At 41.6% G+C, this 17,547-nt stretch overlaps 1 protein-coding gene across 3 annotated transcripts in view; it reads left to right on the forward strand.

Annotated features, from left to right (window-relative positions):
- Nucleotides 1-17,547, forward strand: part of LOC126355073 (exportin-5) — a 205,760-nt gene that overhangs the window by 6,943 nt on the left and 181,270 nt on the right. Inside the window, exon 2 of one of the 3 annotated variants that reach the window (XM_050005248.1) lies at nt 12,701-12,816. The exons of the other annotated variants lie outside the window; for them this stretch is intronic. Coding sequence (XP_049861205.1) covers nt 12,804-12,816 — 13 coding nt within the window. The 5' untranslated portion in view covers nt 12,701-12,803. The remainder of the gene's footprint in view (nt 1-12,700; nt 12,817-17,547) is intronic. 3 annotated transcript variants of the gene reach the window in all.

Raw genomic sequence — 17,547 nt, forward strand, 5'->3', positions numbered from 1 at the left:
CACTAAAGATAGTGGAATGTTTCAAATACCTGTGGAGCATAATAGAAAACAATGAAAGGAATAATGATGGTGAGATTACTGAAATGGGAAGACAAGTCCATGATTCCCTGCAATGTGCAAGAAGTGTGCTATGGAGCAAGGACATACCACCCAAAAGCAAGCAGTTGTTACACCGAGCATATTATGCTTCACTGCTAACATATACACCAGAAATGTGGGTAACGAAGAAAAGGCTTGAGCAGGATATAGGCTGATGAGATGAAGTTTCAAAGTATCAGAACAGGACTTACTAAAATGGATAGAGTAAGGAAAGAATCATGGAGAGAACTAGTGAAAGATGAGCCCTTGCAAGAGATCATAGAAAAGACAAGATAAGATGGTAAGAGCATGTTAAAAGACTGGGAAATCATTAAAGAAACTTTAGATCACTACAGTTATCAGATTACCCTCACCTTGAAAAGGGATATGTAAAGAAATAACCAGAACAAGAAATGCTATCCAGTTATAAACAGTACTGTAACATATTAAGAAAAGTTTATGCACATCTTGTCTGAAATTTATAGCCATCACAATGAAATAAAGTACATATGAAATATTGTTAAAATAAACATGAGGAAAGAAGCCATGCTATAGAATATGACATTATTGCAGGTAAAGAGAATGGGAGCAGTTTGAAAGACTTGCTGCATGGTAGACATTTTAAATTAAACAATGGAAACTCCAGGCAGGCCTATCAACAATATTAGGAAAAAGATAGATTACTTCTTACCGTAAAGGTGTCACATTGAACTGCAATCAACTACAAGGAAAAGGCTGTTACACATTTACCTTTGGCCAAAGCCTTCTTCAGAAAGGAACACACACACACACACACACACAGACACACACACACACACACACACACACACACACACACACACACACACACACGACAACCATCTCCACCAGCTCGAGCCGGAGTGCAACAGTCATGCTGAGTGGCAATCTGTAGTGGGCCGGGAAAAGGGAAAGACACGCGGACACATTGACATAAGGCATCACACAAAGAGGGTGTGAGGAGGTGAATAGGGAAGAGGTGACAGGGCAGAGTGGGTGGGTGGGGTGGGGACTGTAGGTTACTCTAGATTGAAGGCAGATAATTTCAGGAGCAGAGAATGTGTTGCAAGGATAACTCCCATCTTCGCAGTTCAGAAAAGCTGGTGGTGAAGGGGAAGAGTCAGCTGGTTGGTAATCTCACCAATTTAAAATTTGAGCAATGAATGCAGCAGGCTTGGTTTACAATATGGCTGCTTTCATATTCGGCCCAGCCTTTGATGTGGTAGGATAAACCTGTGACTTGACTGGATTAGGAAGTTCTGGGTGGGTCGATTGGGTAGGCCTTGCACCTGGGTCTTCCACAGGGATACAATCCTTGTGACAAGTGATTGGGACTGGCATAGAATGGACTAAGATGTTGTGGCAGTTGGTTGTGCGAGGAGCAACGCTGTAGGAGGGGTGGGAAGAATCTTGCATAGGATGACACTGATTTCAGGGCATGATGATAGGTAATCAAAGCTCTGACGAAGGATGTGGTTCAGCTGTCCCCGTCCGGGGGAGTATTGAGTGACGAACATGGCACTCCATTGTAGCTGGTTCTTGTGGGTGGTGGAAGGGTCCGGGGCATGTGGGGAAATTGCACAAGAGATCTGTTTGCTGCCTAGGTCTGGCAGTTAGCACCTGCCTGAGAAGGCCGTGGGGAGTCCTCTAACATACTGAGCAATAGGAATCTTACCACTGCAAATGTGCCATCCCCTGATGGCCATGTTGTGTGTGGGAGGTATTTTTTGGTGTGGAAGGGACAGCAGCTGTTGAAACGCAGGTACCATTGGTGGTTGGTACATATTGACAGCTGCCTTCCCTTCCACACAAAAAAATCCCCCCCATACAGTTTACCCCATACGGGTCCAGGGGTTAGCATAGGTCTGAGGTACCCCTGCCTGTCATAAGAGGTGACTAAAAGGAGTTCCCCACTTTTTGGCCCTATAAGTTCAGGTCCCATTTTATGGTCTGATGTGCCACTTTCCAAATACTACAGAAGTGCAGGCCATATGGAGAAGGATGCCTTACGTAGTACACTAGTTATCCATAGTGTCCTTAGATTTAGCCTCCTGGACCTCTTGTCATGGCTTTGCACCTCTACCTGCAATTCAACTATTTGGGCAAGGACGCTTTCCAGGGTTTGTCATCTTCTTCCGTTGTCTCCTGCCCTCTTTCACCGCCATGACAACATTGGATTTCTCTGCGCTCAATATCCAGCACGGTAGCCAGTCCATTGCATTGTGGTGGGGCCGTCGTGTACCCATTGGGTGGTAGCTCCCTGACGACACAGGGATTGCACTGCTGATGCCTGAGCTGTAACCTCCCCACGTATGCCAAGGAGTAGATGCCTCTCTTCCTGGGGCTTCAGGACTCTTGGCAATCATGACAAGTGGCCTTTGCTGTGGCTGGGTAGCACCCATGGGCAGAGCCCCTGATCGGAGTGGGTGGCATCAGGGCAAATGAAGCAGACTAAGTCATCTCTTGTTGGTGACCGTATGGTGCCAGCAGTCTCTAAGAAGGGCAAGATTGAGTACAATGCTGACAGGTATGACCCTAAATTGTTTCCCCTCCTTCTCAACACCACGGGAGGAATGTAGGGCTACTGAAAGGAGAGAGCCATATTCGCATATTTAACAAACAATTTGGCGGTACTAACTTGGTTGCAGTGCGTGGTGGTTGGCTATCTGGAGAAAAAAACGTGGCCTTCGGCAGCTGACAGTTACCGGGGAAAGCCGTTCAGCTAACGATAGGGGTGCTGATGAGTTTGTAAACAAGATACAGAAGATAATAGAGGAAGAAGAATTAACTCCTGATGCCTTATAAATTGCTGATGAAACGGGACTCTTTTACAAGATGCTTCCTTCAAAAACATTAGGTGCCAAGAACGAGAAGGAAGCGCTTGGTTACACGCAACATGAACAGCGTGTAACATTAATGGCATGTTGTAATGCAAATGGGACTCTCAAACTACCGTTTGTGGTAATTGCGAAGTCCCAACATCCACATTGTTTTCAACACACTGACATAAATACTCTACCAATGCAGTATTGCACTCAGAAGAAAGCGCACTTGGACAGACAAATAATCTCTTGGTGGTTCCATGAAATGTTTGTACCAGCAGTGAGAAGAGAGCCAAAGAAGGAAAAGCTTTCACTGAAAGCTATCCTTATAATTGACAATGCTCCCAGTCACCCTTTAGCTGTTTCTCTAAAGTCCGATGGTATACATGTATAAGCACTCTTTCTCAGAACCTGACGTGACAGCCCCAATTCAGTCCATGGACCAGGGAATTTTGGAATCAATTAAATGTCATTATCGACACTCACTTCTCGTCTCGTTGCTGAACAGAAGTGAAAATGACTCTATCAAGACTATGCTGAAGGCATGGAAAGCAATTAACGTATGTGATGGTGTTTTCCAAGCAGCTGAAGCATGGTATAAAGTGGAGAGAGTTACCATAATGAAGAGCTGGAGAAAATTGTGGCCATCCATTGATGCCGAGTTGTATCCAGTAGTGAGTGACAGCGATGAGCCAGTCAATTCGGAATTATCAATTACTTTGTACACGAAGATGTCACAAAGTGGCTGAATGAGGAAAACTGTGATACGGACTAAACTTTAACAGATGAAGAAATTATCAAAAGCGTGCAAGAAAGTAATGATGAAAATGATGAAGAAGGGGACACAGGAGAAGAGAGCATGAAGATTTCTCATACTGCTGGTGCTGAAGCTGCCAAGCAAAAATTCTGCAACAACCAGATACATGTAGTACCGATGTAATGCTTGTGAAGTGGTTGCTTGATAAAGCGTACCACCATTGCGTGTCACCATTGTGACAGATAAAAATTTGGGACATGTTTCATAGTGAGTGATACGACACAGTGTACATTTAAGGACTAAGTTTTCTTTTAAAATTAATGTATTTTTGGATTTAATAAATTATATCCTCTGTGTTTTAAAATTGTATCCTTCGGTTTAATAAAGTACAGTACACCATATTCCCTGTCTTTTCAAAATAAATAAAAAACAAAATAAGTGAATAAAATAAATTTCAGACAGTCAATAATCTGGCATTTCCATTAAACCGGCACCCGTATGTGCCAGGAATGGCCAGATTAGTGAAAGTCTAGTGTATTATAGACAATTTTAATTATTTATTTTTAAAAATAGGTGGAAAAATTACTGCAAACAGGTCACAATATAAAGGAGCACATTACATTGAAAGAAGCAATACAAAGGACATTAAGTGAAATAAAAATTAATCTCACATCCCCCATCTGAAATAAGGAAGGTCATGACTTCTCTAAAAAGTAAAAATTCATAAAGGACGGATAATATCTCTGATTATACACTGAAAAGAAGTCACTCTATAATATTTAATGTTCTTGGTCACTTATGTCAAAAAAGTAAAAGTAGGTTCCTTACTCAGGAAATGAGTGCAGGGGAGCAGATCCATGAATTCTGCATTGATGCTTTTTGCAAAGTCCTAGTAGAGGTGGTGAGTTGTTGCCTTCCTCCAAACTGTTATGAATCGTCATATATAAAACTGTGTCATATGGAAGGCTGTGCTGGGTTTGTGTTGTTATAGATGAAAGGAAGTGAGAGGGTTAAAACTGGTGCTGACATGTAGCCTAGTCCTTTCGTGCAGCACCTAGATGGCGGCTGAACTCAATATCACCAACCAATGGACAAATTACCAACAACAGTGTTACGTGCCCTCACTTCATGAGACTGTGCAGATATATGTTTGGAATTTTATCAAGGACATTGTTGCAAAAACTGGTGATTGAGACCTTTACATTGCCAGCTCTGCCCCTTTTACCGGCCAGATAACTGGAACTGAAAAACCATGATTCGGAATAGGTTACCTTGGAGTCAAGCACCTCCTGCTCAGGTGCACGTTTCCAACCTTGGCTGTGGAGACAGGGAGTTACTTATGTAATGCATCATTAATTCAGGGTCTTTCCTTAACAGATCAAAATATGCCATTGTTAATCTTCTCTGTAAGAAGGATGACTCCACAGATGCCAGTACTATTTCACAGTGTCACTCCTTACATCATTTTCTAAAATTTTTGGGAAAGTATTGTACTTCAGGATTGTAGCTTTATTCATCTGTAGATCTCTTTTTGCAAGGATATAGGACATGAAACTTCCTGGTAGATTAAAACTGTGTGCCCGACCGAGACTCGAACTCGGGACCAAGTTTCATATCAGCGCACACTCCGCTGCAGAGTGAAAATCGCATTCTGGAAGCGTCCCCCAGGCTGTGGCTAAGCCATGTCTTCGCAGTATCCTTAATTTCAGGAGCGCTAGTTCTGCAAGGTTCGCAGGAGAGCTGTAAAGTTTGGAAGGCAGGAGATGAGATACTGTCAGAAGTAAAGCTGTGAGTACCGGGCGTGAGTCGTGCTTCGGTAGCTCAGGTGGTAGAGCACTTGCCGCGAAAGGCAAAGGTCCCGAGTTCGAGTCTCGGTCGGGCACACAGTTTTAATCTGCCAGGAAGTTTCATATCAGCGCACACTCCGCTGCAGAGTGAAAATCTCATTCTGGATATAGGACATGTTGAAGTATTTAAAAGTTTAGACCAATTTAAAATAAACTAAGTAAAATAGAAAGAAACTTCCACATGGAAAAAATATATTAAAAACAAAGATTCCAAGACTTACCAAGCGGGAAAGCGCCGGCAGACAGGCACATGAACAAAACACACAAACACACACACAGAATTACTAGCTTTCGCAACCGATGGTTGCTTCTTCAGGAAGGAGAGGGAAAGACGAAAGGATGTGGGTTTTAAGGGAGAGGGTAAGGAGTCATTCCAATCCCGGGAGCGGAAAGACTTCCCTTAGGGGAAAAAAAGGACAGGTGTACACTCGCGCACATACACACACATATCCATCCGCACATACACAGACACAAGCAGACATATTTAAAGGCATATTTGGCCTTTAAATATGTCTGCTTGTGTCTGTGTATGTGCGGATGAATGTGTGTGTGTGTGTGTGTGTGTGTGTGTGTGTGTGTGTGTGTGTGTGTGTGTGTGTGTGTGCGAGTGTACACCTGTCCTTTTTTTTCCCCTAAGGGAAGTCTTTCCGCTCCCGGGATTGGAATGACTCCTTACCCTCTCCCTTAAAACCCACATCCTTTCGTCTTTCCCTCTCCTTCCTGAAGAAGCAACCATCGGTTGCGAAAGCTAGTAATTCTGTGTGTGTGTTTGTGTGTTTTGTTCATGTGCCTGTCTGCCGGCGCTTTCCCGCTTGGTAAATCTTGGAATCTTTGTTTTTAATATATTAAAATAAACTAATTCGTATATACTGTACATACATTTACAGACTTCTAGTTAGACAATCTTTAGATTTACTCCTGGTATAGAATACTTTTTTTACAAATAACTTGTTAAATAATGTAGTGCCACACTGTTCACTCATATCTCACTATCAGCCACTGCACACACTATACACACATTGTTTCATAACCACTCACTACATAAACACACGCACACACACACACACACACACACACACACACACACCGGTGTGATCTCTGGGCCATTTTTGTACCACAACTTCCCATTTGCTATCCTGAAAAACTGATTCAGCATCCCTCTATAATGGGTGAGATGTTGAGCTCAGAAAGAGGAAGAGGTGTTAGTATTGTGCTATGCATAGCTTGGGGGTAAGTTTTTCTAGAAAAGTTAAAAAAGAAGGAGGAAAACATAATGTGAAGGTGTTGTGTGGAATGTTGGATGTTTTATAATAATAATAATTATTATTTATTTGTATATTTTTTTACCAAACCACTACTCTGTTTTATCTAAGTAATCCTTCTATGTATAAAATGTGTTCCATAATAGGAACATTTTAGCTGCCTTTTTTAAATGAGTGTACTTTTAAAATTTCTTTAATCTCTTATGGTAATTTATTGAAAGATTCTATTCCTTGGTAGAAAATGCTGCTTTGAGTTTTATGTTTATTTTTTCTTGGCAATTGTAAGTTGAGTCTCATGGTCATGGACAGAGCTGTTTATGCAGTAATTACCAATGTTATTTTTGATGTGTACAGCTGACTGGTAGATGTATTCACACAGAGCAGATCTACTACTACTAATGCTACTACAGCTTGACTACTATTGTTTTTGTTATTCTTATGGCTCTTTTCTGGAGATTGAAAATTGTGTTTATATTTTGTGCATTTGTCCCCCCCCCCCCCCCCCCCCCCCAAAAAAAAAATGCCATAGCTAAGAACTGGGCATACAACACTGCGTGTTACACACTGATGATGGCATAACTTGTTGATGACCTGTTTGCAAGTACCTTTGTGTGTTCACACTACATCAACTGATAATCAATATTCATTCCAAGAAATTTTGCTTTTGTTACACAATCTAAACAGAAGCCATCTACATTTAACTTGACATTTGTCATTTTCTCTCTTCAAACTGAAATTCATGGCTTTAGTTTTCTTTATGTTAAATGTCACTTTATTGCTTATTGGCCAATCGTAAACTTCCTTGAGAGTTTCATTTGCTTTCTCTGCAAGTAGCTCTCTTGTTTTCTCAGTGACTATAATATTGCTGTCACCAGTGAAGAGAGTTTTTTTTTCATCATGAGTAACACTACTGGCAAAGTCATTGATGTATATCAGGAATAGTATTGGTCTAATACGCTACCTTGTGGAATCCCTATATTAATCTGTTTTGGTTCTGATAAATGTTTTATTAAACGTTTAGATCTATTTGAAGTATGTGTTGTCTCTACTCTTTTTGCCCTAGCTGCTAGGTATGATCGAGATCAGTCATTAGAACCCCTGTTATTTTTAATGCTTCTAATTTATTTAATAGAATCTTGTGGTCGACTGTATCAAAGGCCTTAGAAAGATCATTTTTGTAATAATGGGGTACTTAGCCACTCTACTGAAACTGAGCACTTAATAAAATCTTTAAATTTATATATTTACATCTACATCTACATTTATACTCCACAAGCCACCCAATGGTGTGTGGCGGAGGGCATTTTACGTGCCACTGTCATTACTTCCCTTTCCTATTCCAGTCACGTATGGTTTACGGGAAAAACAACTGCCGGAAAGCCTCCGTGCGTGTTCGAATCTCTCTACTTTTACATTTATGATCTCCTCGGGAGATACAAGTAGGGGGAAGCAATATATTCGATACCTCATCCAGAAACACACCATCTCGAAAGCTGGACAGCAAGCTACACCATGATGCAGAGCCCCTCTCTTGCAGAGTTTGCCACTTGAGTTTGCTAAACATCTCCGTAACACTATCATGCTTACCAAATAAACCTGTGACGAAACGCGCCGCTCTTCTTTGTGTCTTCTCTATCTCCTCTGTCAACCCGACCTGGTACGGATCCCACACTGATGAGGACTACTTAAGTATAGGTCGAACGAGTGTTTTTTAAGCCACCTCCTTTGTTGATGGACTACATTTTCTAATGACTCTCCCAGTAAATCTCAACCTGGCACCAACGCATACTCCCAGATATTTTACAGAAGTAACTGCTACCAGTGTTCGTTCCGCTATCATATAATCATACAGTAAATGATCCTTCTTTCTATGTATTCGCTAAACATTACATTTGTCTATGTTAAGGGTTAGTTGCCACTCCCTGCACCAAGTGCCTATCTACTGCAGATCTTCCTGCATTTCGCTCCAATTTTCTAATGCTGCAACTTCTCTGTATACTACAGCATCATCCGCAAAAAGCTGCATGGAACTTCCGACTCTTATCTATTCATCCATAGACCATTAAGTGCAACGGTATTGGACATATCAGATACATTACAGAAATAGTATATACACATATATAACACATTAAGTAGGCAAGGATTGGGCAGGAAGTCAGCTGTGGCCTAATTGAAGGGACCAATCCAGCAGTCACCTTAGCAGCTTGGGGAGACTATGGTAAACCCAAGTCAGGATGACTGGATGGGGAATAAAGCCCACTTCTTCCCAATGCTAATCATCCAGTCGATTAAGACAGACATAGGTCCCTTGTTTGTTGCTTGTTTGGAAGAGGAGCCACGAATACATAATCTTCGTTGCGATTGCAACATGTACAAAAATTAAATCAATGATATAACTAAAATATGACACTTTGATATCAAACACCTCTGAAAAATTAAAAACACATAGGTAATACTAACAAAGAGATAGAGGGGCTGGCCAGTACTTACCTCAGCTCAGTACAGCCGATAGATACACAAAAACAACCGAATATTTATGTTCCTAGCTTTCGGAATAAATGTTCCTTTATCAGGGAGGAGAGAGGGGAAAGAAAGGGAAGAAGGGAAAGTTGATTTAGTTACTTACAACCCAGGTTATGAAGCAACAGGGAAAAGAAAACAGAGAGGGTAGCAAGGAAGGAGGCATGGTTGTCAGAGGGAAGCCAAAGATATTCTATTGTAAGTACTGTGCCAGCTTCAAACCAAAGAGGATGCATACAGAAGTAAAGAGGTATATAGTATAAAGATGTAGGATGGAAAGATGCATGAATGGCCCTTTTTTTTTTTTTTTTTTTTTTTTTTTTTTTTTTTTTTTTTTCCCCGCTACTTGCTATCTCTGTTTTTGAGCAACGTGTGTTCTTTTCCCCTGATCTGGACATACTTGCTTGGTCTGGTCAACTTTTTCCGTATTTTTCTTATTTAGTGGTCTTCCTTTGGTATTGAACATTACCAACACAATTTCTTTCTTTCTCGTCCTTCCTTCCGTGTTTTATTCCTTCTTATGATTACTATTTTAACTTTAGTTATTTAATTTCCCTACCCATCAGTTACCCACTATGTACCCTAATCCTATACCACATTATTTACATTCATTCCGGAAACATGCATTTACCGTAGCCAAACTGCAATCATACATACTTTTCCTCCATTCCTGCTTAACCTTTGGTATTACCCCTAAAGGACTTACCTTAAAAGTTCCCATCTCTGTGTGCAATTCCTCCTTCCACCAATCTCTCCTGGACTTCCAGAACCTTCAATCCTTAGCCCTCACCCAACTTGTCCTGAATCTCTACACTACTTCATGTAAACACCACTCCCAACAGCTCCTATCTCTCTTCAAAGTCCTCCACCTCTCAAACACTTGCTTGGAGAACACACTCGGGAACATCATCCTAGAAACCAGCTGCAAACTTGAGTCCCATGCCACACACACCACCTGAAAAAAACTATCCACAGTGCTAGTGCAACACCTAAGAAGTGGGGTCCCTCTCCTTATCCCTCACAAACACCAACCACAACAGAGCTGTCAACAAACCCCCCTCATAGCCAACAAACCTAGCCTAGCCACCCTACTCAATCTCCCCATCCCAGCACATACCCCACACAGACCAAATCTCAACTATAACCACAGTCAAATGCTACATATCACCAACCCCAATTCAGTTCTAAACCTCTCATCCAGATCCCTCTCTCCTCCAGAGACATCTGTTCTATCAAAAGGCTTAACCTGAGCCACGTATCCCTACCTTCTACCTATTACCCAAAATCCACAAAGAGAACCATCCTGGCCGTCCCATTGTAGCAGGCTTCAAAGCCCCAACAGAACGTATATCAGCTCTGGTAGACCAACACCTCCAGCCTATCACACGCAGACTCCCTTCCTACATCAAGGACACAAACCACTCCCTAGAACGCCTCAAATCCATTCCCACTCCTCTCCCACCTGAAACCTTTCTTGTCACCATAGATGCTACATCCCTTTACACTAACATCCCACACACCCATGGTCTCTCTGCCCTTGAGCACTACCTCTCCCAACGCCCACCCGAAGATCTTCCAAAAACCTCGTTCCTTATCACACTTACCAACTTCATCCTCACCCATAATTACTTCACTTTTGAAGGCCAGACCTACAAACAAATCAGGGGAACGGCCATGGGAACCAGGATGGCTCCGTCCTATGCCAACCTGTTCATGGGCCGCATGGAGTAGGCTTTCCTGAAGACCCAACAGCTGCTTCCCCTGGCCTGGTATGGGTTTATAGATGACATCTTTGTGGTCTGGACTCATGGTGAAGAATCACTCCTTAATTTTCTCCATAACCTCAACTCCTTTTCGAATCTGAATTTCACATGGTCCTTCTCCAAAACCCAAGCCACCTTCCTGGATGCTGACCTTCATCTTGTTGAAGCTCACATCCACACCTCTGTCCATATCAAACCCACAAACAAAAAACAGTACCTTCACTTTGATAGCTGCCATCCATTCCACATCAAACGCTCCCTTCCCTACAGCCTAGGTATTCATGGCAAACGTATCTGCTCCAGTGACGAATCCCTCAACAATTACACCAATAACCTGACCAGTGCTTTCCTCTCCCGCAACTATCCTGCATACCTTGTCCACAAACAGATCTCCCTAGCAATACATTCCTCCCCGTCGAACAACAATGTTCCTACCCTCAGACCACACAGAAGCATCCCCCTTGACACCCAATATTATCCTGGCCTCGAATACATCAATAAATTACTCCGCCAGGGATATGACTTTCTCAAGTCAAGTCAACCCCTGAAGTGAGAACATCCCTTGACAAAATTCTCCCCACACCACCCAGAGTTGCCTTTTGTCGCCCCCCTAACCTCTGTAACATCCTTGTTAAACCCTACAATATTCCCAGACTACCTTCTCTACCCAGCGGTTCCTACCCCTGTAATCAACCCCGCTGCAAAACCTGCCCCATGCGTCCCCCCACAACCACCTACTCCAGCCCCGCTACTGGTAAAACATACACAATTCAAGGCAGGGCCACGTTTGAAACTACACATGTCATTTATCGGCTGACATGTCTGCACCGCACAGCCTTCTACATTGGTATGGCAACAACTAAACTGGTTGAGCGCATGAGCGGACACAGACGAACTGTCCACCTAGGAGACGTCCAATACCCAGTAGCGAAGCATGCCCTCCAGCATAATTCTAGGGACCTACACCGTATGTGCCATTTGGCTTCTCCCACCCAACACCAGTCCCTCTGAACTGCGGAGATGGGAACTTGCACTTCAACACATCCTTTCATCTTGACATCCCCCTGGACTGAACCTACGTTAAACAACCTTACTCCCATTTACTCTTCAGTCTTCTCCTCTTTCCCTTTCCTCTTTAGCCATTCATGCATCTTTTCATCCTACATCTTTATACTATATACCTCTTTACTTCTGTATGCATCCTCTTTGGTTTGAAGCTGGCACAGTACTTACAATAGAATATCTTTGGCTTCCCTCTGACAACCATGCCTCCATCCTTGCTACCCTCCCTGTTTTCCTTTCCCTGTTGCTTCATAACCTGGGTTGTGAGTAACTAAATCCACTTTCCCTCCTTCCCTTTCTTTCCCCTCTCTCCTCCCTGATGAAGTAACATTTATTCCATAAGCTAGGAATGTAAATTTTCGGTTGTTTTTTGTGTATCTATCGGCTGTACTGAGCTGAGGTAAGCCCCTCTATCTCTTTGTTAGTATTAGTATTTGTTTCACATCTTTATATGAGATTTTCCATTAATTATTTAAAACACATATGTAACTCTGCTGTAAAGCATAGCACATGAACACTTGCTGACACTTCATCCATCACTCTTAATCTAGCATCTGATCCCTTCTCACAGGTGATATATCACACTACATCTGAAATAGAGCAGGCAACTCTCCATCCATTCCAGATAACAGTAGCAGTAGAAAACCCAGAGGTATCAGCAGAAGATCGAAAGAATGCCTCCTATAGGTGAGAGTATTAAATTCTTAAAGTAAACTCTGAAAGCATTTGCAACGAAGTTCCAGAGTTTGAAGTGCTCATGAAAAGCAGGGAAGCTCATTGAAACCTGAAATTGATAGCAGTGAGACTTTTGGGGAAAATTTAAGTTTATATTGGAAGGATATACAGATGGGAACTGGGGTTGGTATATTTGTAGCAGTAGACAAGAAACTCAGTTCCACTAAGACAGAAATTGTAGCTGCACGTGAGATTGTTTGCCAAGACTCAGTATCAGGCATGGGCATCGAGAAATAATTTGATCCTTCTGTCACCCAGCAGGCTGATCTCCTGATGTAACCAAAAACTTTAGAGAAAACCTCAGTTCACTTGTGCATAAGTTCCCCAATCATACTGTAGTCATCAGTGGAGACTTTAATCATCCAACAGTTAATTTGGAAAATTACAGTTTTGGTAGTGGTGGATGTGACAAGACATCTTGTGAAATATTATTAAATTCCTTCTCTGAAAACTTTCTTGATCAGATCGTGAGGAACCTCACTAGTGATGGAAATATATTGGATCTAATGGCAACAAATAGACCTGATTTTTTTCAGGATTTTCATACCAAAACTGGTGTCAGTGACCATTATGCTGTTGTGGCAACAATGATTACCAGAGTACGAAGGAAAACTAAAACAAGCAGTTAGATATATATGGTCAGTAAGCTAGATAAAAATCAGTAGTGTCATATCTCAATGAGGAACTTGAAACTTTCAGCACAGGGCAGGAGCATGTAGGAACTATGACTGAAGTTTAAAAGTATAGTTGACCATGCAATGGATAGATATGTACCCAGTAGGACAGTTCATAATAGAAGGGAACCTCCATGGTATACAGTTGCTATAAAAAACTTCTAAAGAAACAGAGCCTTCAACATAATAGGTGTAAAACAAAGTATAGGACTATAGATAGAGAGATGCTGAATGAAACACTTTTGGCTTCGAGAGAACAATGTGTGATGCCTTCAATGACTGCTGTAGCAGAATATTGTCTAACAATACAGGGTGATTCAAAAAGAATACCACAACTTTAAAAATGTGTATTTAATGAAAGAAACATAATATAACCTTCTGTTATACATCATTACAAAGAGTATTTAAAAAAGTTTTTTTTCACTCAAAAACAAGTTCAGAGATGTTCAATATGGCCCCCTCCAGACACTCGAGCAATATCAACCCGATACTCCAACTTGTTCCACACTCTCTGTAGCATATCAGGCGTAACAGTGTGGATAGCTGCTTTTATTTCTCGTTTCAAATCATCAATGGTGGCTGGGAGAGGTGGCCGAAACACCATATCCTCAACATACCCCCATAAGAAAAAAATGCAGGGGGTAAGATCAGGGCTTCTTGGAGGCCAGTGATGAAGTGCTCTGTCACGGGCTGCCTGGTGGCAGATCCATCGCCTCGGGTAGTTGACGTTCAGGTAGTTACGGACAGATAAGTGCCAATGTGGTGGCGCTCCATCCTGCTGAAATATGAATTATTGTGCTTTTTGTTCGAGCTGAGGGAACAGCCAATTCTCTAACATCTCCAGATACTGTAGTCCAGTTACAGTAGCACCTTCGAAGAAAAAGGGACCAAAAACTTTATTGGCTGAAATGGCACAGAAAACGTTCACCTTAGGCGAGTCATGTTCATACTGAGTTGTTTCCCGCGGATTCTCAGTGCCCCATATACAGACATTGTGACGGTTGACTTTCCCGTTAGTGTGGAAAGTTGCTTCATCACTAAACACAATCTTTGAAACGAAAGATTCATCTGTTTCCATTTGAGCAAGGATAAAATCACAGAAATCGATTCTTTTAATCTTATCAGCTGCAGACAGTGCTTGAACCAATTTCAGACGATAAGGTTTCATAACTAACCTTTTTCGTAGGACTCTCCATACAGTTGATTGTGGAATTTGCAGCTCTGTGCTAGCTCTGCGAGTCGATTTTCCTGGGCTGCGAACAAATGCTTGCTGGATGCGTGCTACATTTTCATCACTCGTTCTTGGCCGTCCAGAACTTTTCCCTTTGCACAAACACCCATTCTCTGTAAACTGTTTATACCAACGTTTAATACACCACCTATCAAGAGGTTTAACACCATACTTTGTTCGAAATGCACGCTGAACAACTGTCATCGATTCACTTCTGCCGTACTCAATAACACAAAAAGCTTTCTGTTGAGCGGTCGCCATCTTAGCATCAACTGACACTGACACCTAGTCAGCAGCGCCTCAAGCAAACAAATGTACAACTAAATGAAACTTTATAGCTCCCTTAATTCACCGACACATAGTGCTTAGCACTGCCTTTTGTCGTTGCAGAGTTTTAAATTCCTAAAGTTGTGGTATTCTTTTTGAACCACCCTGTATTTCACAAAACCCAAAGAAATTTTTGGTGGTATGTAAAGACTGATAAGGGCACCAAAGTGAGTGTCCAGTCTCTAGTGAATGAGACAGGATCTGAAATGGAGGGTAGTAAAGCAGAAGCTGAAATACTTAACTCTGTTTTATAGTGTTCCTTGACAAAGGAAAACCCAGGAGAATTGCCCCAATTCAGTTCTCATACCACTGAAAAGATGAATGACACACACACACACACACACACACACACACACACACACACACACACACACACACACACACACACAAACAAAGCAAGTTCATGTGTGGGAGAGTTGCTTGCTTGTGTGAATTTTTGTGTGTGTTGTTTTCTAAAGAAGCTTTGACTGAAAGCTCAGTGTGTAACAACAGTCTTTGTGTTGTGCCTGTCTGCAACTTGAGCATGCCATTCTTTTAATTTTTTTTTTCCCTCGATAGTATTGTTGACATTCGAATGTGGACTTTCCAGTTTTTCACTATTAGCTTGTGATTAGCTTGTGTCATCTGCAGACATTATCTTGGCTGCAGTTTCTGAGGTGAGGGGTGTGTGTGTGTTTGTGTGTGTTTGTGTGTGTGTGTGTGTGTGTGTGTGTGTGTGTGTGTGTGTGACTTATGTAAATAAGGAACAGAAGGGGGTCCTAGCACATTATCGGGGGTACACTTGTTTCAACTATCCTTTCATCAGATACTAATCTGATTTTATGGTCAAAATGAACAGATGTGAGCTCCACAATGTGTTATCTATTTTAGTAATATGATGGAAACTACTTGTTTTCTATTCCTTTTATCCCCATTGCTTCCAGCTTACATAAAAGAATTTCATGTCCAACAGCACTGAAAGCTTGGGAAAGATCCAAATTAACTCCCACAGCATTATTGTTGTTATCCAAGATTGTTCCTATTTCATTGGTGTAAGCCAGTATCGCTACTTCTGTACTTCTGTCTGTTGAAGGCTATGCTGATTATTGTTCAGTGGACTGTGGTCATTTAAGTACTTGGTGATTATTTGTTTCATTAATCTGTCAGTGATAAAACGTCACCAGTTGGGATCTTCTTTGACTTAGTGCTGCCATTTGATTTTGTCAACCTTAATATTTTATTTGAGAAGTTTCATTTTTATGGTGTACATAGTTCAGCAGAGGGAGGCTTACTTATTAAAACAGAATGCAAAAATTTAACATATGCAGTTTGAGTGATAAAAAGAGGGACACCATGTCATGTGTGGAGAGAAATTAAAGTGGGAGTCCCACTATTGTTCTTACTAAATGTTAATGATCTGCTATTTTATTTGAATCAGGAGCCAACATTTGTTCTGTTTTCAGATGATACAAGCATTGTTTTGAACTCAAACAAAGAACCACCAACAACAGAAATAGCAAATTATGTTTATGTGAAACCTACTCTTTGGTTTTGCCCAAATGGGCCAGCTGTCGACTTTGAAAAGTATACCAACAAGGAATAAATAGCAGGGTAGAAAGTTCCAAGTGTTTCAGTGTGCATATTGATGAAAACCTACACTGGAAAAACCAAATAGTGCTCTTGCTAAAATGTTTAGGTTTGGCTACTTTTACCACAAACATAATTGTCATACATGGAGATGTGCAGGTCTGTAAGTTAATGTATTTTGCATAGAATGTAATCTTCTCTGTGATTCAGAGTGAAAATGTCGTTCTGGAAACAATCCTGCAGGCTGTGGCTAAGGCATGTCTCTTCAAAATCCTTTCTTCCAGGAGTGCTTGTCAAGGAAGCTGGACAGTGATTCCCAGTGAAACTTTTGCACCTTAGTGGAAACAAACTTGGCAATGTGTGGGCCCTTGCATGTGCCCCATACAGTCTCAGTCCCTCCGCATGGTATTTGCTCCATACCGAATGATAGACACCTGAGTGCAATCATTGTCCCTTAGGCAACAGCAAACATTTTTCCTTGAAGTCATTGACCATCTTGTCTCACAGTGGTATAAATGTATTAACAATTGTGATGATACTTTTGGAATAATAAAAGTTGATTTACCTTTTTTCCGTAAGTCTCATTTTCATTAGCTTGTTGTTGTTGCGGTCTTCAGTCCTGAGACTGGTTTGATGCAGCTCTCCATGCTACTCTATCCTGTGCAAGTTTCTTCATCTCCCAGTAGCTACTGCAACCTACATCCTTCTGAATCTGCTTAGTGTATTCATCTCTTGGTCTCCCTCTACGATTTTTACCCTCCACGCTGCCCTCCAATACCAAATTGGTGATCCCTTTATGCCTCAGAACATGTCCTACCAACCTATCCCTTCTTGTGGTCAAGTTGTGCCACAAACTTCTCTTCTCCCCAATCCTATTCAATACTT

The sequence above is a fragment of the Schistocerca gregaria genome, chromosome 3, assembly GCF_023897955.1.
Source record: "Schistocerca gregaria isolate iqSchGreg1 chromosome 3, iqSchGreg1.2, whole genome shotgun sequence".
Lineage (NCBI taxonomy): Eukaryota > Metazoa > Arthropoda > Insecta > Orthoptera > Acrididae > Schistocerca > Schistocerca gregaria.